This window comes from Typopeltis vanoorti, chromosome 5, assembly GCF_054136105.1.
Source record: "Typopeltis vanoorti isolate ZY-2024b chromosome 5, IOZ_Tvanoo_1.0, whole genome shotgun sequence".
NCBI lineage: Eukaryota > Metazoa > Arthropoda > Arachnida > Uropygi > Thelyphonidae > Typopeltis > Typopeltis vanoorti.
Genome location: NC_143553.1, coordinates 161,094,624 through 161,118,402, shown reverse-complemented (window position 1 = coordinate 161,118,402; position 23,779 = coordinate 161,094,624). Strand labels below are relative to the sequence as shown.

Sequence of the window (23,779 nt, the reverse complement as noted above, 5' to 3'; positions counted from 1 at the left end):
GACTACAAGCCCTCAGATCGTTTCAAACATAAAAAACTGAAATTCTCCATCGCAAGAGAAAGCTGATACAGCCTCAATGCTCACAATGAGCGGGTAAATTACCCACAATAATCTCATCACCCACAATCTAAAATTCAGATGAAGGGATAAAGAGTCAAGGACTCAGTCCATCAACCAATTAAGTTCAACTAATGATATGATATGATATGATATGTGAATGAAATTCAATTCACTCCGAATGGGAGTCGAGGTTAATCGGCCATGAGATGCAGTGATTAATAATACCCTTGTAGGGTAATGGATGGCAATGCTGTAGCCAATGAAGTTCTAACTTAGGCTCGGCTATTGCTGTTACCCTCCTACTATGATCAGAGCTTTAGTAGCTCAATAACCTTATCCCTACACTATCCTCTACAGATAACGGGGAAGATGAAAAGCATTCTTGCTTCGCCCCTTTAAGTCAGTCCTTAGAAGGATAATGATATGAACAGAGTATATATATTTACTATTCATCTCATTAAGGAAAATCATCAAGCAAACAGGATGAGTGAAACACAAAATATCAAATACGATGTATCATAAAAAAACATCAAGAAACACATTGCTTGGGAAGAAGTCAACGGACACTGTAGTATGAAGAACAAACAGCCAATGCGCCCAACTTAAATAGATGTGGTACAACCTATCACTGCAGCAATCCCAAGTGGCATACTTTTCCATAAGTGTACGAGAGCGATCGATGGGAATTTTAAGCCATTCTTCCTGTAGGTATGTAATGAGGTCCTGAACTGTTGTGGGGAGGACGTCTCTTGACCTCATCCGACGCTACAGTTCATTCTACAGATGTTCAATAGGGCTGAGATCAGGGATATCTGGAGCCAGTCAAGTGTGGTGAGGTTCATGTCCATAAACTAGGCAGTTACAGCAGTAGTCTTATGACGGGTGCATCGTCGTGTTGAAAGAGACAATGGTCAGTTCCGTAAAAACGCTAGAATGTAGGAAGCATTGCATTGTCCAGAATGTTTATATGCCTTTCGGAGATCAATGTTCGTCACATTACAAACAGAAGTCCAAACCCAAACTAGGAAAAATAGGAGAGGACTATATCATCACACGGCCACCACCGAAATTCATAGCAGAGGTTATGCACTCTGCTAAGAGACGTTCACTTGGTATCCATTATGCTTGTCCCCATCTGTCTATCTGCCAGAGGGTGTAGCGTGATTTGTCGCTCCATAAGACAGCTTTCAAAACTTCCAAGTCCCACTGTACATCCTCTTTGCACCATTGAAGACGCTGCATGTTGGTTCTCGTAATGTGGGCTTGCATATTGAGGTCCGAACATGGAAACCCATGTTGTGAGCCTCGGTTCTGAATGTTTGGTGTGCAGATTCCCGTTCTAGTCGATGCCTGGAACGCTGCATTCAACGTTTCGCCCGACGAATTGTCGTTTTTATCTAACTTCCTTCATAACATCGTACAGTCACATTCAGTAAGTGTGGTGGGTCATCCACTGCAGGTTGATACCGTGCGATTCCACTTAAGTAGGGTATCACTGACTGTTGACCTGGGATGACCCAATTTGTTACCAGTTTCCCTAACACATAGGCCTGCAGCATGGCTTCCTGTCGTAACGCCTCTTTCACACTCCGTGAGTTCCCTTCTCGCAGCCATTTCATCCGGACACAGTTGCATTGATTGGGAGCATCACATTCCTCCAATTTATACGGGCTACAAACACGTGACTCGTTACAAGGCACGATCACCTTGAATCTGTAGTGTCCGTTGACCTCTTTTCATATGTCAATAGCTTTCTCATTTCTCAAGTTTTGCTAGCTCCCCCCGCCAACACACACACACACGTAACTCTGATAAGTTGTAAATACTGCTAAATCTCATAGTTGAGATATGCAAAAATAAAATCCAGGACTGAACTCGCGATTGCGAGTTAATTTATCAATAAATAAGAAGTAGGTAAATAAACGTATTAATAAATAAGAAGTAGGTAAATAAACGAGCCACAACTTGGATAGAATTCTTATCTTACATTTATTATTAATATTTATTACAGGATACTTCCATGGATTCCTTGGAGGTGTCCCTTATGTGTATGTTTCCACTTTCTTTTTATTATAAGCGAATTGGTTAATTCGTCCCCGGGATATTGTTATGATAATTTAAGAGATTCGGGTGAAAGATAAAGGAAATTCAAAATAATTTACAAATATTATAATATTGGTGTGGATTTTTCTGTATAATCTTAAATGTTGTGTGTAAAATGTTTATGTTTCGCAAGCGCTATGTACAATTTTTCATTTCAAATAAATTTATCTTCTAAAGAGAATAAAGGCCAACACATTTAACTCAGTTAAAGAACAAACATTACATAAGATTTCTTCTCTTCAAAGTCACGGGTTTTGTTAGAATACACAAACTTTAACTCATAACACAGTTTTTTCAAGTCTCAATAATGGCCATAAAATATCTTCGCGCAAGCGCACTATTGTCTGACGCGTTAAACAACATGGCGGTAAGGGCTTGATAAATGAAGGGAGAGGTGAACTACATGGTAAATAATAATAATAATAAAAAGTTATTCTTTCCTTTTTATTTAATTATTTTATCAAATTCGGCCGCCGCTAAAAAAATTAATGTAAGATAATCTGATATCGCTAGATAGCAGATATCTTACAGACTCAGCATTGGAGAGCACATTCCACATCGCAACTCACAATCTCCTGTAATAAGTCCTCCTTCTATACACTACGCGACACTACCACCTTTAACAACCAGCGCAATCTACCGCCCATAACCATTTTTGGCAACAAAAAAAATTCCTCATCAATACAATGGGATTTTAAAACCTCTGTCATTATAGAATTATTCATTATTGAATATATATATTTATTATTATATTAACTTGATGAAACTTTGAAAGACGTGGAAGCTATGTAAAGGTTTCGTGGAATTTAAGAGGCTGTATTTATTGATAAGTCATTTCGTATGCTAAGAATAAGGAAGTTGGTTTCCATCGGAAATAACAGAGAAGGATGTGCTGGTATCAGTTCCTGAGAATAAGTGCTGACTCTGATAGTTGTATTTCTTTGTTTTGACACGCTTCTGTTGTAATCAGCAAGCAGTGTTAGTTCAACTGCATTAGTTACGTGAGATCTGGAGCACAGGGGTTTGGATTTTTTCCCATTTCTTAAACTGAAAAACAGCCGAAAAATTGTTGCAGGCAGAATAACAGACTTAAGTTCCTATACAACGAGTCTTACAAGATGGTTCTCAAACCGAGTGCCGTATTTTATCTTCTCGGACTTGCGTTTATAGTCTCGGGAAAGAGATATACGCCTTGCGAGTTGGCTTCGAAATTGGTCTCATCTGGGATTCAGAAATCTCTCATTCCTGACTGTAAGTGCATAGTAATCTATTTTTAATTAAAAAAGTTTAATTAAAATGGCGAAAATTAAGATGTATGTTAAAAATTAAATAAACTTGAAAAGCCCATTAGTTGCGTTGTGAAGTCTCTTTTCAATCGGGAGAAGAAAATCACCTACTAGTAAGGAGTGAACATGCTTCTGATGATGCGAATTGAACAAACGGATTTTGAATCGAACGGCAAAACCAATTTTCATTATTTGTAATGATAATCATTCCATGCCACGTTCTAGAACTTCGTATCATTCTATTGTTTTAAGAAATGCATTAGTAGGTTTCTTTTTTAATAAACTAAACGATAATTATAAATATAATAAAAATCTTAATAAATTTATTTTTATTTACAACCTCATTAGTTATATATAGAATCATCCTCTATAGCCTTGGGAGAACATTTACATCAGTGTTATTACGAAAGTTATTATTAAATAATATGTGGTATAATTTATGATATAGGAACATTATTATGATGAGCTTCTATAGGTCAATCCGTTTCGACGATACCCTTCTGTTTGAAAAATCTGGGTTCACTCGGAAGCGAAGAACAGTTATCAGGACTTTTCAAGTGAAGGTGGGCTAGTCTCATACGAAGGTGACAGAGTTTCATCTAAATGATATCCCTGAAACTACTGGGCAGGTCTTTTGAAGATACTATGGAAACCAGATGGTGATTTATTATCCCTTAATCGTATTGCATGGAACATTAATATTCACGCGTATTTACAACAGTGTTTCGTGCGTTTATAATTTCTGTGTCTACGAGAGTATTTTTAAGGTTTTATACACAAAGTATAGATGGAGATCATCTATAGTTCACTGGAAGTGCATTTTACATAGTATGTATTGGCTATAGGTGTTATTGTAACCGTTGAGTAGGCATACAACCTTTGTTGATTTTCGGATTGCTCTGTATTACTTTCGTGGCAGCGCAGTGACATCACCATGTAATGTCGTAAAGAAGGAATAACCATGCAAAATCTTATCTGTCACTGAATTGATTTCAACTGAATGTGGATGACTGGTACGTTTTTTTGTTTGTTTGTTTGTTTGTTTCTGTCTCTCTTAGGTTATCGAGTATTAGTATTTTGTATTGAGCTGCTGTTCCGTATAAACTAGAGTCCATAGATGGCGAACCTATGGCAGGCGTGCCAGAGGTGGCACGTCCGAGAATTTTGCTGGCACGTCAACGATTTACAGGTGATATCCTTTTATACGTTTATAAATTATTCAACCTTTTTTTTTTAATTGTTACAATTCGCACAAGTTAAATTTTGTTTTACACCAGAGAGCAGCTATGACAATGTGCATATGATTGGTACGGTATTAACAGAAGGTCGCGCCACCCAAAGACAAAGACAACCTACAATTCTTGAGTTGAAATGCTAATTCTCTTCTACCGAATTCCATAACATGTGAAACTGTCATAACAGCATTCACTATATATTTCTTAGTTTTAACACATTCACGACGGGGTGTCGTTTATCGTTCTGACGAAACTTCTCTTTATCATTGGGCTCAACTCATCAAAGTTTCAACCTTTGGTTGAATTTAATTGCTGCTTGTTTGCGTTCGAGCTGGCACAGGAACTCACACATGCATTATATGGCATATTTCAATTCGTAGTAGAATTTTATTTGAAGTTAGCCTTTGTGATCTGTCATAATGACATCGAGAATTTCAAATGCAATCAAACAAACACTTATTTCATGTAATTGAAAAATTGGACAAGAGTTTTTAGTTAGATACTGTGTTTACGGTGCAACATATGGTTTTGCTTGAGTCTATACAACATAATTTCTGTAAGAGGGGACACGTGATTTATTAGTTAGCGCCGTTTTTATTCCAGCTGTCTCTAATTGCATTATTTGTTGAGAAATATATTACACAGACTGCAAAAGCCTCCATACCTTAATCAGGGATGCAATAAAACTACTTGTTTTTCTTGCATCTGCAGCATAATAGCTGTTGGCATATGCAACACTTTTTTCGTAAAGTGAAATCAGGAGTGCCAGTTATACGCGAGGGAGAGTTATTTTCGAGTAAATATGGTAAGCGTTTTGCCAAGTTGACATCCTTCTGCTGCTTCCCTTGCTCAGCTAACTTCGATGGATTTACAATTCATAAACATTTTTCTCACTACTGTTTTTTTTTTTCCAAACCAACATAATGAAAATCAGTTTAATAATACGATAATCAATTTCACACTGAATAACATTATAAATTTATATATAAATAAATATTATAAATTTATACATAAATAAATATTACAAATAAAATAATATATATATATATTATAAATTTGTAAATAAATTAAGTTAGATTAATTTTCTATTAATTTTTCCCCTATTAAAAACTGCCTGTCACGTCAGCAAATTCGATTGGTAAATTTTTGGCACGCGCACATAAAAAAGGTTCGCCACCACTGAGTTACTAGACCATTATTGTTTATTTATTTGTTTTATTAAACAAATTCAAATGAAACTGCTATAGCGTTAAAAAAGCGATATGAATTAGGGAGAAATGAACGAAAGAGATAATAAAGATTGAACTGTGTACAAAAGAAAAAAAAACAGTACCTCTGTTTTTTATTTATTCTAGTCTTCCTTCACTGGTTCGATAGAGTATAATAGCCTGTGGATACAGGTAGAGATCAACAGAATTGAGAAAAAGATAGGAATGAGCCAAATGATTGTTGCTGTGTACAGTGCCGAAAATAAGCGCGTGATTTACAGTTAACTATCTTCCAGCAATTTGGAGTTAACGAATGCACAGATCCAATTTCTACCGAGGACTACTGCAAAGGATATTGTAATCTAGGCCTCAGTTTTTCTGCTATCTGTTCTTTCGAAAGGCAACTTTCCTAACAGAAACATAGGAGCTTTCAAATTAAAAAAAAAAAAAAAAAGAAAAAAAGACATAATTATTCTCAAGGCAGATAAAGCAATGCCACTGCCATCATGAACACACTGACTACGGTCCAAAGATTTCTCTCCTTTCACATTCTTCCGCTTACGTTTATGCGATCTGTCTGAATGTTTCTTGTCTTTCTCATCACCATATGATATCCACACTGAGTTCATTAGAAATATTCATCTTATGGTGCTTTATACCTACATAAGACTTCTACATTATGACTTAGATTGTTTATAAATTAGAGTCGAAGGAACTACGACTATGAGGTCAAGTATTACTTCTGTCGATGGGGAGTGGTTTGTCTGTTTTGCTGAAAGACACAAAACATCAGAATTTCCGTAGGAAAAAAAATTCGAAATAACCTCGATTCCACAATCTGAAACAATCTAAAGGTATCTTAGCAAATATAAATGAAGAATTGCTGAAGTTACATCTGCTTTCGTTGCAGAGATTACAAGTCACAAGGACCTCGTTCCTCGTCCCACAGAAGCTCAAAGGAACTGAAATCGGTTGACTAAGGACCTAGATCGTCCGATTTCTTCACCACAAAGAATAACTGTTTAGAATAAATGGATTCTTCGTCGGCAGCGATGTCCATGATGTAGGCAACATCCTTCTTTGCTCTACCAGTAACGAGGGGATGATGTCATGTTGTTGCTGCTACCATATTGTTATCCTTTCCATTAGAATGAGCTTGGATTCACCATCCGATGCGAACCTTCTCCAGTCCTTTCCTCTCCAAAGATGATGTTTTTCACCAAACCTAACCAAATCAAAAAACAATTTTGTTGATTACGCATGGCGCCCTTTTCGTCATTTGTTATTATACTGCATTCATAACATTGCTTGATTCATGGTGTGTGTGTGTGTGTGTGTGTGTGTGTGTGTGTGTGTGTGTGTGTGTGTGTGTGTGTGTGTGTGTGTGTGTGTGTGTGTGTGTGTGTGTGTGTGTGTGTGTGTGTGTGTGTGTGTGTGTGTGTGTGTGTGTGTGTGTGTTCAAATACGTTCTCTCAGGTACCCCTTCTAGTTATACTGCACAGTTTAATGGGCGACAGCCACGTCGCCAATTATAGAACGTTAAGGATTATGTAATCCTTTATCCGCTTTTCTTGTCAATGATCCATTTATGTTCAGATGACAATATGACGTACTGTTTTTAATTAATTTATTTATTTTTATTATTTTTTGTTATTTTTTTTCGCACCACTCTCAGATTACCCGAGACAGTTTATCATGGCCATAGTAACATGGCAATAAATCTACTCAGATCGCGATCATTGCTGAAGGTCACGAATCTCCACGGAATATTTCTAATATTTTGTTCACTGAGGATGTGCATGTGTATAACTATAACATCGTGGTAATTTGTTGATATATACCGTTGCAGAGGTGTAGAAGATACTGTGATAATTCCCACAGTTAAATTTTAAAATGAATGTGTAATTTGCCATGTGTCTGATAATGTCCGAATCATATCTTCAGTCTTCCCACTAAATCGATCGATCCCCTTAGATCTTAGCACTCTTCTGGTTCTTACTGCCTGTCATAGTAACTGGCATCAAATGCCCATTTTGCTAATGTTTTCTCTCCCATTCTTTCCAAGTATATCATATACCATAGTAGATTAGCGCTACTGACACAATCTTGAATGCTAACACTTTCAAGATCTTTTCCATAGTGTTCAATTTCTAGATGGTACCATCTGTTCATTCCTTTCATTTTTCTCAGAACTCTCATATGTATGGTCTCAAATCTTTGATGAAATGTTTTTTTCTAACTCAGCTCACGGATCCATAATTGAAAAGGTTTCTGTACTCCTACTTTAGTGTTTTGTCTTATTAATCTAAAGCATAAATTGATCCAATTGACTGTCCACTGTACCATTTATTCTTAGTCTATTGACACTTTCCAAATTTATTTACCATTTTAATTAAAATTGGGGCTTAATAGCTATAATATATTTCAGTTATTAATTATGTCCCTCATTTTACAAGAAAATTTATCTGCTCACAATGTCTTCTAAGTGCTGGCTTACAACTTAAACGGAGACTACGTATGGCTCTGTTCATATCCCATTTACACTATAAAGTTATAGCTTTCAAAAAATCAGTTTTTGTCTTTTCCAGGTTGATAAAATTTACACAGAGATCCTTTTTATATTGATTACTTCTGAAATAATTGCCATATACTAAAACTCTGATTCTGCATTTGGTACGAACCCGAATTTACATATTTTATTTTATTTATTTTTATTTATTGATTTTGCTATTTATTGATCATTTTAATTCATTTATTTATTTTTGCTTATTGAGCCTCCGTAGCTCGGTCAGCATAGACGAATCCCTTCGGTCGGGAAGACCTGCGCCTCAGACATGAGGGACCTTTATCTGGTCTCTTTCGAGTAAAGGTGAGTTAGCCGGTCTCATTTGGAGGTAGAGGGTTTTTTTCTCCCTTAAACTCGGATTTTTCGTCCCTCAGAACAGACAAATCGGCCAGTAGAACACACGCAATTTCCAGACATAGGGTAATCGCATTATCCTCGTATTACGATTGGGAAGTCCAACGATTCTTGGGAAGGCGATGTACCTTAAAGTGCCTGCTAAAGCCACTGCTGAATGGATGGATTTTTGCTTATTATTTTATTCATTTATTTTTATCATTATTTTTTGTTTTATGAGAGTTTTTCTCCTACACGAACATCATTTTGTTATATATAATACTGTATGATATAAACTTGATTTTTTTTCCCTTAAATATATCATTAATTTTCTCATTTAGTTGTCTGTCTCGCAAAATACGAAAGTAACTTCAATACCAACGCCCGTTCTCCTCTCAACAAAAATCGTAGCCGCGATTATGGAATCTTCCAGGTATTTATTATTATTATTATTATTATTATTATTATTATTATTATTATTATTATTATTATTATTATTGCTGTAATAGCAGTATTATTGGTATTTGTTGGTTATGATCATGCTGTCATACGAGTAGGATAAGCAATTCCACTCATTAGTACAATGAGTGGACTAAGGGTTAGATAATGTGATTTTTCTGTTCTACACATCTAACATAGATTTATATATAAGATATCAGCTTTATACAAAACTTGTATATTATATAAATGACAATTTGCAAATATAATTCTTTTCCCGATCAATGGATGTCGCTTGTCAATTTCTCCCATTCGCTTTAAGGGAAAAGAACAAAATTGAAGACAGTATTTGCATTGTTTGTCTTTTCATATGACCACGAGATGTAAGAATATGGGAGTCGTATGGCTGCACTATCAGTTGCAAGATGACAAGAAGAATGTAAACTTTGTGATTTAACATCTGGCTGATTTCTTCTGAACCAAAAAAAAGATGCTTTGGTGGTACGAGTTTGCATTCACACACCCACACCAATCCCCTACCCACCCCCACCCCCACCTCACATACAAAAGAATATTTTCTGTACGTGATAGTTATTACAGATTATGGTAGTAGATATAATAAAATAATATTTATTGAATACATTAGATTTCTCAAGAAAGGTACTAAAGCTGGTCAATTTTTATCATGTAACATTTTTAGTGGTTAGTTATTACGGGGTCACCATCAGTGAAAAGTATTATATTATAAAATGATTTCGAAATATCATACTTAACAAGGTTTATCAAACTTCTAGGTCAAAATACATTTCACTACTATTTATTGAATTCTAATTAGAGAAAATAAAATAATAAATAACCTCTTCACCATTCTAATCCCTGAACTATAAAATATTGTTTTTATCTCTGCAACAACAGCTCTATTTTCTTTAAGCATCGTAATCAATACCACAAAAGTAGCAAGATTAATAAAAAAATCACAGAAAGAAAGTATGCATTTAAAATTATGAATATAATCATAGGTAGGGAATTATATTCCGAATTGTTTTTTTTTTTTTTGTAATTAATATTTATGCATTAATCGGGAAGATGAAAATCTATCTTCATTATAATAGAAGCCAAAAAACAAAAACACGTTCCTTGCACGAATTAAAATTAATCACAATGAGTAGAAACACATCGTTTAATCCACAATGATTTATATTTACACTATTGTAAAAAAACAGCAACAATCACATAATAGTGAATTCTTACAGCCATATACAGTAGCTGTATTTTGCCCCGATGTCATTCAAACATGAATTAATAATAATAGAAAAAGTGGCTTTATTATTAAAATCATGTTTGTCACAAGATGAACAAGAGAGGGCGCTTCTGTTTCATCTTACGAGGAAAATGGATGTTAATAATTTGTAGTTTGCAAGCGCGATTCAGACCAAAAGTCGCGTTTCTGAAGTCATTTAGACTGAGTCGTAAAACGCGTAATGTTGACATTGAAGTATCAGTTGGCATCTGTGTTACACAGGGTGTCCCAAAATTCACGCAAGATTTAAATTTAGAGCCATTTGTGCGGTAAAGTGTTGCCAACGAGAAAAAAAAAAAAGACAGCGTGACAGCTGACAGTTCAGGGTTATTAAAAATGGAGCGCTACACGAAAGACCAACGCATTTTCATTGTTGAGCAATATTTTAAAAATAATGAAGGTTTGGAAGCTACAGTTCGCAATTTTCGTACAAAACATGGTCGGAATAGTGATTTAACTTCATCAACTGTGAAAAGATTAATTAAAAAATTCAAGGAAACTGGATCAATTAGTGATCTTATACACTCTGGCCGTCCTTCAACAAGTCGTTCAACAGAAAACATCGAAGCAGTTCGTGAGAATGTTGCTGAGAGTCCAAGAACATCAATTCAGCACCGTAGTCTTGAATTGGGCATTTCGAGAAGCTCTCTACAGCGTATTCTCACGAAAGATTTGCATCTTTATGCTTACAAAGTTCAATTGACTCAAGAACTGAAGCCTACTGACCACACACAGCGAAGAGAGTTCGTTGAATGGATTATGGAACAACAACAAGTGGATGCTTATTTTTCGAACAAAATCATCTTCAGCGATGAGGTTCATTTTCATCTTGATGGCTTCGTTAATCGACAAAATTGTCGCATTTGGGATTTAGAAAATCCACGAGTGATTGTTGAGAAACAAATGCATCTACAACGTGTCACTGTTTGGTGCGGATTTTGGACTGGAGGCATCATCTGTCCATTCTTTTTCGAAAATGCGGCTGGTAAGGCAATAACAGATGGTGCTCGCTATTGCGACATGATAATCCAGTTTTTTGTACCTAAATTGCAAGATATGGATGTGGACGACATGTGGTTTCAACAAGACGGTGCCACATGCCATACAGCCCGAGAAACAATTCAATTACTGCATGAGTCATTTCCTGGTCGTGTAATTTCCCATTTTGGTGATCAGAATTGGCTGCCCAGATCATGTGACTTAACGCCGTTGGATTTTTTTCTTTGGGGTTTTTTGAAGTGTAAGGTTTATGCCAACAAGCCCAAGACCGCCCACGCCTTCAAGGAGGAAATTGAGCGCTGTATCAACGAATTTCAGCCATATTTATGCAAAACGGTCATGGAAAATTTCGACAAAAGAGTGCTTATGTGCCAGCAAAGCCGTGGAGGCCATTTACCCGATATGCTATTCCATGCATAACCCTATACTGTATACTTTATGAATCAATAAGAAATTACAATTTTTAATTAAACACCTGTGTTTTTTATCAAAATTACTTTTTGCGTGCATTTTGGGACACCCTGTATTAACAAACATATTAAAGCAGTTTATTCAGTAGATATTGATGTACAAAACGTTTCTAGTAGAGTGAAAGAAAAAATTAAAAAAAAATCCGCGTTTGTGGAATAAATTTTGATAGATAATCAATTCGCAAATAAAGACGTCTAGTTTTGTTTTCAGTGTCTTATACTTAGTTTGAAAGTGCATGCCTAGCGCTAATCAGTGGCGTTCTTGTTGTTGTATCATTGCAGATCAATGACAAGTACTGGTGTGCTCCTCCAGGACCACACAACGAGTGTAAAGTGAAGTGCACCGGTAAGTTCGTTTCTGTTTTATTCATGATTTAACAACTGGTTCTTCCTATCAAATACTGCTTCAGAAAAATAAATAAATATAAAAAACAGGACCACTAAACAAAGTAAATAAACCAACTTACAACGCTTGAATTTGCATAATATCGTACATAATTGGAGGATGTAGGATGCATAATTTGCATCCTCCATCTTTCACTATTTTAGGCTATATTTGTTTTTAAAATAATTCACCGGTAATTCCTAAAATAAAGAACCAAATGACTTCAATTCGGCTATGCAAAATTACATAAGCAACGTTGATATTAGATCCAGAATTATTTCAAACTCGAATGTAGAAACTATGAAAGTTTCGTAAGGTAAGTTGATCAGAGAGCTTACGGGAATACACTCGTTGGCATTCACGAGTTGCCTATGCGCGGGCTATTTAAAAGACATAAACTCCCCCCAAGTGTCTTGTAAGCTCCCGTAAGCTCTCTGGTCAACTTACTTACTTTACAAAACTCGTAATTTCTATATTTCAGCTTTGTAATAATGCTAGATCTAATATCCACTTTGATTTTATAATTTTTTTTTGACGAGTTTAGCCTTTTGCTCATTATTTTAGTAATTACTTTCATACACCGAACAAGAGTTTGCATATGAAAAATACATTAATATGACTGTAACCACGACAGATAGCGGGGAATATGAAAAGCATCTTGCTTCACCCTTAAAGACATAAATGTCAATTGTCAATTGTCATTACTATTACTAGTGAACGAGTGTTTCTGTTCTCTCTTTTTTGTCAGTTGTTTATTTTGAGCTCGAGGTCATGATTAACAATAATACCCTTCGAGGGTAACGGATGGCAATGCTGTACCATGAAGTTTAACTGAGGTTCGGCTGTTGCTGTTACCCGCTTGGGCGTTGAGATTCGAGTTTTGAGTTCGCTTTCTTAAGGTCTTTGCCTTAAGGGAGCAATTTGAGTCTCCGGGGAAAGTGTTCTCCGGTGAGTTGCTTTGTCGGTGAATGCTTTTCTTAGGAATAGGAATTTGAGCGGTTTTGCTCGGTGGTGGTGTGTGGGTGGAGCCAACGCTGAAATGGATGGTCTTTCGCCAACGATTGAGTGACCTAGGGATCGTCCGAATTTGTAGAGACGGCTTTACCTTTACATATTTTTTTTTTTTTTTTTACTTTCTGTTTTCTATATTTCTATTTGAATCTGGTTACTTACACATTAGGAGCAATTTAAGACTCCAGGATTGATGTTTTCTGACGTGGCCGTGTCGATAATTGCTTTTCCCGTGGAATATGAGCAGTTCTGTTCAGTGGTACGGTGAGACTGTCACTAAGTGGAACCACCGATTGAGTTCGACGATCCTTGGGTCACTGGTAGGGAGTGTGGTCTAGGAATTGGTTCAGTGGTAGGTTAGACTGTCACTAAGTGGAACCAGCGATTGAGTTCGACGATCCTTGGGTCACTGGTAGGGAGTGTGGTCTAGGAATCACCTAATTTTTAGAGAGGCCTTTACTTATACAATGCCTGATCTCTGAAGACCGATCCAGGTCGAAACAGCTGTCAGTACAGTGAAACCTTATCAGAATGGACTAGTAAAAGGCGGAGATATAAGACGCTTGGGCGGCGCCTATGTATTTTAAGTAGTTAGTCTGCGCTAAGGCAACTCGTGAATGCCGGGAAGTGTATTCCCGTAAGATCTAATACTTTTTCGAAAGTAGAAACTTTCATAGTTTCTACATTCGGCTTTGAAATAATGTTGGATCTAATATCTACTTTCCTTATATAATTCACTAGTGTTTGTTCGTTAATTTCTTCCCAACAATCAATGAATCCGTATTATTATTATTATTATTATTATTATTATTATTATTATTATTATTATTATTACTTTATTCACATGATTGAAACACAGCTAAAATAAGATATCATTCAAACAACAAGAAAATTCAAACAAAGAGAGAGAGAGAGATAGAGATTGCAATGTATTTCCTAGATAAGTTGAATAGTGATCGGGAAATTATAAATTTCTTAAATGACATTATCAGTTATTTGTTAATACCAGATTTAAATTTCTTAGTAGCAATACACGGATTAACTATAAATAAAAAATATAAAATATAATATAAAAATAATATGAATAATATAAATATAAAAAATATAATATAATATAAAAATATAAAATAAAAAAATATATAAAATAATGTATATAAAATTATGGCCTTTAAGCCTGTCCTGATAAGGATTTAGGTTGTGTGTGAGAGAGAGATTGGAGCTGAAATCGACCGTGAGATGCGGTGATTGATTCATTCAATCCAATACCTTGGAGGGTAATGGATGGCAATGCTGTAGCCAATGAAGTTCTGAGGCTTGGCTGTTGTTGTTACCCTCTTGCCATGATCAGAGCTTTATAACTCAATAAGACCTTATCCTTACACTGTCCTCTACAGACAACGGGAAAGATGAAAAGCATTCTTGCTTCGCCCCTTTAAGCTAAAGAATAACCTTGTCAGTAGATGATTCCGGGGATTATATCAGTAGATGGTGATTACAGACAGAGGGTAACGAATGGCAATGCAGTAGCCAATGAAGTTTTAACTGAGGATCGGCTATTGCCATTACCCCGCCATGACAAGAGTTTATTGCTCAATAACACATCATCCATAAGCTTGTCAGTAGTGTTGCATCTGTGCTTTTAATGTTAAAAAGAGGTTAGGAAGTTATTAATACTTTTTTGTTTAAAAAATAAAATTGCTCCTTACTTAAATTTTCGGATACAGTGTGTTGGGAAATCTCGTTAAAACCCGCACTGAAATCAGTCGTTGTCTACTCTCGGCCCGACTTCAAACTCAAACCAACTAAATATTTTCTTGTTTTCCTGCTAATAACTTCTGAAGACGTTCTAAACGTCCTTGTAACACCTAAAATACAAACGTTCAAAGAACGTATATAGATTATTAATTCTTTATTGCTCAAAATAGTTAATAATTCATTGTATATTTCCATTAGCCCTGCTGGATAACAATATTGATGATGATATAAGATGTGCCAAGAAAATCTACGCTCGTCACAAGTTTTCTGCTTGGTAAGTATCAAACTTTCACTTGCCTCTCAGTAACTGACTTAACTTTCAAATAAATATGCAAACTGAACACACGAAACTTATTTAGATAGACTTCGCTCAATTCTGAGCACTGATATGGAAAATTTCTTTATTTTAAAATTCAGATTGAGTTTTAAGATTTAAAATGTTAGTTTTATCATCATCATCCCATTATTTCTTTAAACGCTTGTATAATTATCTTCTGTTGGCATAGCATCAACGTTCAGTCTTCTTCCATTCCTTTCGGGTCTCGAGCTCTTCCAGTCCCATTTAGGATTCCTGTCTCATCTAAATCTTTTTGGATGTTTTCCTCTCCTCCCAGTGCATCCGTAGTCAACCACTGGGTGGTTTTCCATCAGGCTTCATCTTGAATGATTACTTACCCGTTTTCTCCTCACCCACTGTTTCCACATGTCCAATCCATCTCAATCTGTTTGCTCGTATCAACTAGAAGTGAGGATCTATAGAGTTCATATATAATTCTTGGTTATGTCTTCTAGTATCATCTCTTACGGGTTCATAGCGTTTTCTAAAGATTTTATCTCCAAAGATATGTACGTATTTGCATCTTGGTCTGTTATGTAACAGGTTCCCCTCCATACGAAACAATAGTTTTAATGATTGTCTTCCATATTTCTGTTTTAACTCTGCTTCATAGAATTTTGGAGAAAAATAAATGATGTAGCGAATGATAAGATCTATTGGAGGAATGTATTCTGTCTTTTATTTCTCTAATCATTTATTATCACGAGTAATCAATGTTCCGAGATATTTGAAGGAGGGGGCACTTTTAAATTCCAATGGTAACTTGGTCATTTTCTGCTTGCTTGTGATTTCTGCGTACATTTAAATATTCAGTGGGTGAATTTTAATTCCAATTTCTCAGCAGTAGTTTTGAGTTTTCTGAATGTTGTATTAATATTTTTTACGTAATATTTCTGTTCTATTTGTTTATCTTTTACAGATTCTGGAATACAGTTTTCTAATGCCAAATTAAAAAGGATGGGCAAAGGATCATCTGCTTGCTTCAATCCTGTCTTGATATCAAATGGTTGGAATTAGATCTAATTGGTTAATGGAATTAGTTCTAATTCCATTAACCAATGCAATGTTTCTGCTGTCAGTGGCGAAAATATTGACGAAGTGTATTATCTTATAAACTATCCCCAGTTCATGTGATGCTTCCCAAAGGCTTTTCTCTATGAATGTTTTTTTAACCGTAAACTTGTAATTAAGGAATGCAATTTCTTTCTTTCTTTTTCTTTAAACAGAACCAATATCAACTTTTACCAAGAAATCTTTAAATGCTTAAAAATAAATACCATTATTAATAAACTAATATTATTAATAAATAAGCATTATCATTTTACCTGTATATGAAAAACGTTTCATCCCTGCAGCCAAATGTGGACAAACATTTATTGCAGCATATCAGTATATTTTATTATACAAAAATATGTTCTAAATTTAATACAAATTAAATTGCAATACGTTGTTGGCAAAAACTATACATTTCCTAAGGACGTAGTTAAGGAAATAATGTACAGTGCTTACAGAAAACGATGCTGGGGGAGACATTTCAGTATACAGGGTGTTCGGGATAAATTTGACAGTTTCGTAAGGAAAAAGAAAATCTTCTTTGTATCTATTAAATTTAATGAAGTGACAAAAAACATTACAGGCAGAGTTAATTACAATACTATCAACAAGATTTACTCAAAATAACCACCATTAGCATCGATCACAGCTTCAATTCTGCTTCGGAACCTCGAACAAGCTGATGCTACAGTCTCCCTGGGAAGGGCCGCAAAAACTGTTTTAATTTTATCCATTAACTGGGCTTTTGTATTACTGGAAGTGCGATTGGTGTCTTTTTCAACTGCGCCCCATACAAAATAATCCATGGGGTTAAGGTCTGGGGAGTTTGGAGGCCAAACATTTGGACTGGTGAAGTCGTAGAAATTTTCAGACAACCATTTTTGACTTTTCCCAGAGGTGTGGCAAGGGGCCGAATCCTGCTGCCATACATACGGCCTACCATTGCCTACCCTTGTTATCCAGGGCTTGACTACAGTTAGCAACTCCACGAACAAAGCCCGAATTCCAATGCCAGGGTTCTTCAACACCTGTTCCTGCAGATTTGCGAGGAATTCTGCTGTACGAACGCAATCAGATCGTCTGCTAGGGATCTTTCTTCTTGCTACATCCTCGTAGTCACCATTGCAAGTCTCTAGTTCATGCCTGATTGTTTTTACTGTATTCAGGGAGCATTGGGCAGCAGTCGTAATATCCTTATTTTGATGGCGGGCACGAATCATCATGATACAAGTTATTCTCTTCCATGATTCAGGTGGGTTCCAGCTATCCATCCTTTCTGACATCTTGTATATGAATGAAGAAGGGTCCAAACTTTTAAATGAAGAGAAGTGTGTGTTAATACATGTAACTTACGGAAAAATATAATTAATTATAAATATGTCAAATTTATCCCGAACACCCTGTAGAATATATTCACCCCAAATTGCGATGCAGCAATCAGAACATCGTATACCGCACTTACTACCAAGCGATTTAAAAGTTCTTGAGGCAAACTGGCCCACTCCTCCTGTCTGTTTTCTGGAGGGGAATTTCGAGCAGCAGTGCATCTTTCTATTGCATTCAAAACGTGTTCTATGAGTTGAGATCTACGGAGTATGCTGAGCACTCGATTCGATTAATATTCTCAGTCCCTAGAAGTATCTCCGCTGCTCGTGTACGATGTGGCGTGGTATTGTCATCCGTACAAATCAATTCTTTGTCTACAGCACCACGGAACAGTTGAATAGGATGTTGTAAAAGGCGATGCAATATCGCTCACCAGTCATACTCCCTTTTCTCTGCACTTGTAGCTCAGTGCGTCCATTAAGCAAAATGCCTCCCCACTCGATGACCTTAGCAGCGCCGTATCTATGCCTTTCAAGAACATTCTCGCGATGATAGGCGGTACTACCACTTTCACGCCAGGTCAAGTGTCGTCTATAATATGAGGAAAGTGTAAAACGACTCTCATCTGTAAAGAGTACGTTAGTGTCTTGTCCAGTTTTTATTGATACAACACCGCCGAAAACGTGCTCTACGAACTGTGGATAAAGTGACGAAGACTACAGGCCTTCGGGGAGTATAGACCTACTTGTTGCAGTCGTCTAGCCACAGGTTGTCGAGATATCCATTCACCCACTCATTTGTAATGGAGCCGACTTGCAAACTGACCTGCCGTTGTGGGTCGATTATGTTTTTCTGATATAAACAAAAATCTGTCTGCATTCTTCATGGTAGAGGGAGGACGACCTCCTAGCAAACGTTCGGAACACATTCCATTAGTTCGAAACCTGTACTTCTGCAAACATGCTAATAATTCTTCCCTGCGTGAAATCACCTAGACAATGTCTTTGAGACATTACAAGACATCCAAGTTTGCAACTTTATTCCTTCACGAAAAGAGCTTCCTTCAAACACATCTCGCTTAGCGCAGCCTTTTGCCTTTTATCCTACTGAGTTCTACCACGTGACTCCCTTGAGCGATTCTAAAATTTGAATGTGTACTCGTTTTCTACGCCAAATCGTCAGTTATATAAATCGAAACATGCTGATTCGTGTGAATTTGAGGTTTTGCATGTTTAGAAATAATGTTTGTCCTTAGGTTTAAGACACCAGTGTAAACTTGAAATAGCAATATTAGTACAGTGGATAGGCTAATGCTCTAATGTAATTAGAAATGCCATTAAAAATAGGTACAGTACAATTTGCAAAATATAAAATGCAATTTACATCGTGAATGGCAGTAATATCAGAAGAATAATTTTACTTATGTCATGAAATATTCAGTGAAATTACACACATCTCCACTAGCGTAGAAATAAATAATATAATGAGCGCGAATATTTCGATGGTATTTAAAGATAAATGCTAAAGAATGGTCTCAGAAGACATAGCTGCTTATTGATAACATCTGAAAGATATACAATTCCTCAAAAAACATTTTATAATTGACCCACAATGCATTTAGTTAACTTAATCGTATTGAAATGCTCTATTTATTTATTTATTTTTTGCTGTAATTCTCATTTCATTTATTACATTAGGTATGCCTGGATAAACAAATGCAAAGGAAAAAACGTGAAACAGTACGTCAAAGGGTGCAAATACTGAACTGCGATTCGGATGTTTGCGATGGACGGTCTTGTTACCGACGACCTTCATACTTAAATGTTTAATTAAAGTATTTTTGATGGCAACTCCAAAATTGCCTTTTCACTTAATATGCTTTTAATATGTTATGCTCTAAGTGTAATGTGATATGTATGCTTATTTACAATCAATAATGTTTATATCCTTGTATCAGGTAATCACTTTTAAGGTTACTTAGAAATACTGTGTTTTATTGCATTTCTTTATACGCAGTTGAAATAAAACGTGTATTATTCAAGTCGAACTATTCTCTACTTTGTTTTCTTCATATATGAAAGGTTTCCAGAATTTTGAAGTGGAAAAAATGTCAAAATGAGAATGTAATAAAACGCTGTTTAGTGATCGATGAAAAAATGTCATTTCTTTCAATACCAAAGGTATTAGTCTTCTTTAAAATGTTACAACAAAGAAGGATATAAACTTCCTTAAAACTAAGCATTATTCCGAATATAAAAAGTACAGAAGAAATCTTCAGAGTACCATGAAGTGTAGGAAATATTACTAACTTACCAGAGAGAGAGAGAGAGTTCAAACTATTGGGGTACGCATATGTTGTAGCCTCAAAGGCATCAGTGACTTCCGTTTCAACTTCCACTCTTCTGTTTCTCTGTTTCAAAACTCCCTGATCTCTCTCTCTCTCTCTTTCTCTCTCTCCAGTAAAACAGGAAACACTAAGCATTGTGGTTAATTAATTAGCACTTGATCCTACAATGGCTGTGAAGTAAAGGACCTCACAGCCGTTATTAATACTGACTTCATCTCATGAAGCCAATATTAAGCTATTGGCTGTGATGTATTTTTTGTGTGTAGATCGTGTATATTCTCCTGATCGGGTTGCCTGTTTTGACGCACGAAACACCCGAGTTTCCAGGAGAGAAAAGCCTTTCATCTGCGTATGAGATCGGCTAACTCACAATTTTATTAAAACACTAATAAAGTTTTTTTGCGTCATAGACCAGATTCAAACCTGAGTCTTTCTAACCAAACGGATCGTCTTAACCAACTGAGCTACGGAGGCTTTTGCATGGTGGTGTTGTTACGAGACACATTTTGGTCTGTTCACCGAGTGTTAAAGATGGCCGAACAGTCTCAGTTGAGATCCATCATAAGTAGCATCTGCAATTGAAGCCATCTTGCATCAAAGTGTAGTACGACGGGCAGTCCTTATTGGGGTATTACAGTGCTGCTTGTTGGTCGTATGACTTCAAACGAGCTCCTGTTATGACTATGAAACACCTATTGCAGATCCAATGGAGGACCTCTCCATCCTTGTAAAAAAAATCAAATCATGAAATTTTCGATTTAAATAAAAAAAAATAAAGGAAAGAGAAACAAATGAAAACTATTTGTATATTTCTCAAGTATTTATATCATTATAAATACAATAGGGTCCCCCCTTATCAGCGGAGTTTGGTTCCATCGTCTTCCGCGGATAATACGAACCTTATTATATAATGTGTTTTTTCCTATACCTGAATACCTATGACGAAGTTTAATTTATAAATTACGCACAGTAAGAGATGAACAACAATAACTAATAATAAAACAGAAACAATTATAACAACATACTGTAATAAACTTATCTGGATGTGAATGGAATCTTAGCAACCTCAGATATGTGTAGCTTTCTCCACCTTTGCAACGAGTTGCCCTGGTGTTGGACTTCCTCTGGGATCAGCCGAACTGTCGATTACTAAAAGAAAGAGCCATACAGCTTCATTTCGGCGATGTAACAACTAGTTTTGTTGATTTGTTGTAAAATACGTGTGCAATAAGAGAGGTTACACTTTCAGGTAAGCTTTGCTTACTTTCATGTAAAAATGGATGATGAAGCGACGAACTACTTTCTTCTGCCATTTTGTAATTGGACCAAACCAGGAGTTCACGCTACTTCAGAGCCTGTTAGATGTGTTTGACGGAAAATTAGATGATCTCAACTTATACACTACAACACCAAATTCAGCTGTATCTGACTGAACAGAATACATTCCGTTTTGCAACAAACAAGCTAAGATTTCGAATTCCACCGCAAACATGTGTTTACTTAACAGTCCAGGGGTCAGCAAACTTGTTCGCATGAAGGACTGGGTAGGAAATACTTTAATCTTCACGGGATAAGAAATAAAATCGGGAATATCACATACTTATATATAAGACAGAAAACAAATTTTACATATTTTTTATTAAAAAAGAATGGATAATATTACGGTATACGAGATTTGATGAGTGCTTAGTACTAAATTGCAAAAATAAAATTTCAATACAGACAAATATCTACCAATATTCAGATAAACTCGTGATACTCGAGACTATGATTCGCAACGCGCTGAAAAAACTGTTAATTTAGCTATGCGAGGGCTAAACTCCAAGCATGATGAAATCCGTTTCAGACTGTTGCGCGTGCAGGTTTCAGCTGATTTGATTTGCTTGCCTGAACGTGTTTCAAGAAATCTCATTCCGATACGTCAAAAAGTCTAACAATGTAGGAACGGGCGCTGCTGCCAAGAATAAACTAATTTCAGACATCACAGTTTTAATTTTGTTAAAAATTCTAACATTTTTGACTACTGGTAACACTTTACATCGCAATGAACAATAACGATGGAAACTTTGCATGTACATTATATGCATTATATAATTATATGCATATATAATATTTATTTGTTTATTTTATTTATTTATTATTATTATTATTTTTTTTTTTTTTTTTTTGTTTGAAAAATGTGTAACCTTTTGAAACGGATATTTTTATACCGTTAAGAAAATGTGAGCACATTTTTATATACAGAAACTTAAATTTAGATTTGGTTTTGGATCACCAAATTTATGTATTGAGTGCGAATATTAAAAAATGTGAATGTAAAATTATTGGAAAAAGATGAATAATAATAAGAAGAAGATGTAAAAGGTGTTTCAAATCAAACCTAGTATCAATTTTATTATCCTGATTTTAATATTAATTTTGATTCTAATAGTACTGCTAATGTTATTGAATGGCATTTCTCACAAATCAGAATTTATTGTTAATCTATGGCTCCAATAATGTCCATTTTCTTAATCAATCTTCAATTGAGAGTTCGTCTAATATTCCCTTTGAGTAGTAGGGGAGCCTCTTCTGACAAGATCAAGATCAAGATAAGATAAGGAATCGTGACGTGTTGGTTGATGACGTCATTGTGTACATGGCTTCATGGGTCTGGAATGTTTGGAATTTCCGTGTGGGCAACTGTGTCACTGGCTTCATCTCTTGTGTTTTGGTTCGCGTATGGGATTATGGGTGATGATAGAGATAAGGATTCGTGTTGTGATTGGTGGTACAATTCTGACAAGATGAAGATCAAGATAAGATAAGGAATGGCGACGTGGGTGTGTGTTGTTTTCAGATGTAGATAAATGACGTCATTTTTTATTTGTAAATAAATGTCGTCATTTGTTATTTGTAAATAAGTGACGTTGTTGTTTTGAATGGAAAGGATGATATTAGTGGATAAGAAATCGTGTCGTGATTGGTGGTCACTTCTGACAAGATCAAGATCAAGATAAGATAAGGAATCGTGACGCGAATGTTTGTTGTTAGTTGTAAATAAGTGACGTTATTGTTTAGAATGGGAAGGATGATTTTAGTGGTTAAGTAATCGTGTCGTGATTGGTGGGACACTTCTGACAAGATCAAGATCAAGATAACATTAGGATTCGTGACGTGAATGTTTGTTGTTATTGAGTTTGGAATGATAATTTAATTTAACTATATTCTATGTCACACAAACATACAGATTTTTTTCGTCTATAGATGGTTGAACTAATTTTCCAATACATTTTGGGTATTTCTTTCCGGTTAAAGTGTGGGAATTCTTAGAGAAAGTCGTGATGGTTCTCGTGTTTCGAGCTTTTCTGAATAATTAATTATATACTTAAAGTACCTGTCCTTAAACACACACACACACACACACACACATACACATTAGACATAAAAAATCGCTAATGTGTCCATGTTGATACTCTAATATATACCCTATGATTATTCTTATGGAAGAAAAAAACTATTCAGTATTAGAATTACGCTTACCAAACAACATGTGATCAGTTATGCTTAAGTTAAAAAAGTACTTAC

At 35.7% G+C, this 23,779-nt stretch overlaps 1 protein-coding gene across 1 annotated transcript; it reads left to right on the top strand.

The window, feature by feature from the left end:
- Positions 1-3,086: 3,086 nt before the first annotated feature.
- On the top strand, positions 3,087-19,912 carry LOC150107007 (lysozyme c-1-like). Its single transcript, XM_090392884.1, has 5 exons — positions 3,087-3,414; positions 9,133-9,224; positions 12,281-12,344; positions 15,348-15,423; positions 19,563-19,912. Exons 1-5 carry the CDS (start codon positions 3,282-3,284, stop codon positions 19,627-19,629), a joined length of 432 nt encoding a protein of 143 aa, XP_090249010.1. The 5' UTR covers positions 3,087-3,281; the 3' UTR covers positions 19,630-19,912.
- The last annotated feature ends 3,867 nt before the right edge of the window (positions 19,913-23,779 follow it).

Excerpts from the sequence above, each read along its gene's own strand:
- LOC150107007 (XM_090392884.1), top strand. The coding sequence starts at position 3,282 with ATGGTTCTCAAACCGAGTGCCGTATTTTATCTTCTCGGACTTGCGTTT. Across the intron at positions 3,415-9,132 it reads GAAATCTCTCATTCCTGACT|TTGTCTGTCTCGCAAAATAC; the intron begins GTAAGTGCATAG and ends TTTCTCATTTAG. Across the intron at positions 9,225-12,280 it reads GCGATTATGGAATCTTCCAG|ATCAATGACAAGTACTGGTG; the intron begins GTATTTATTATT and ends GTATCATTGCAG.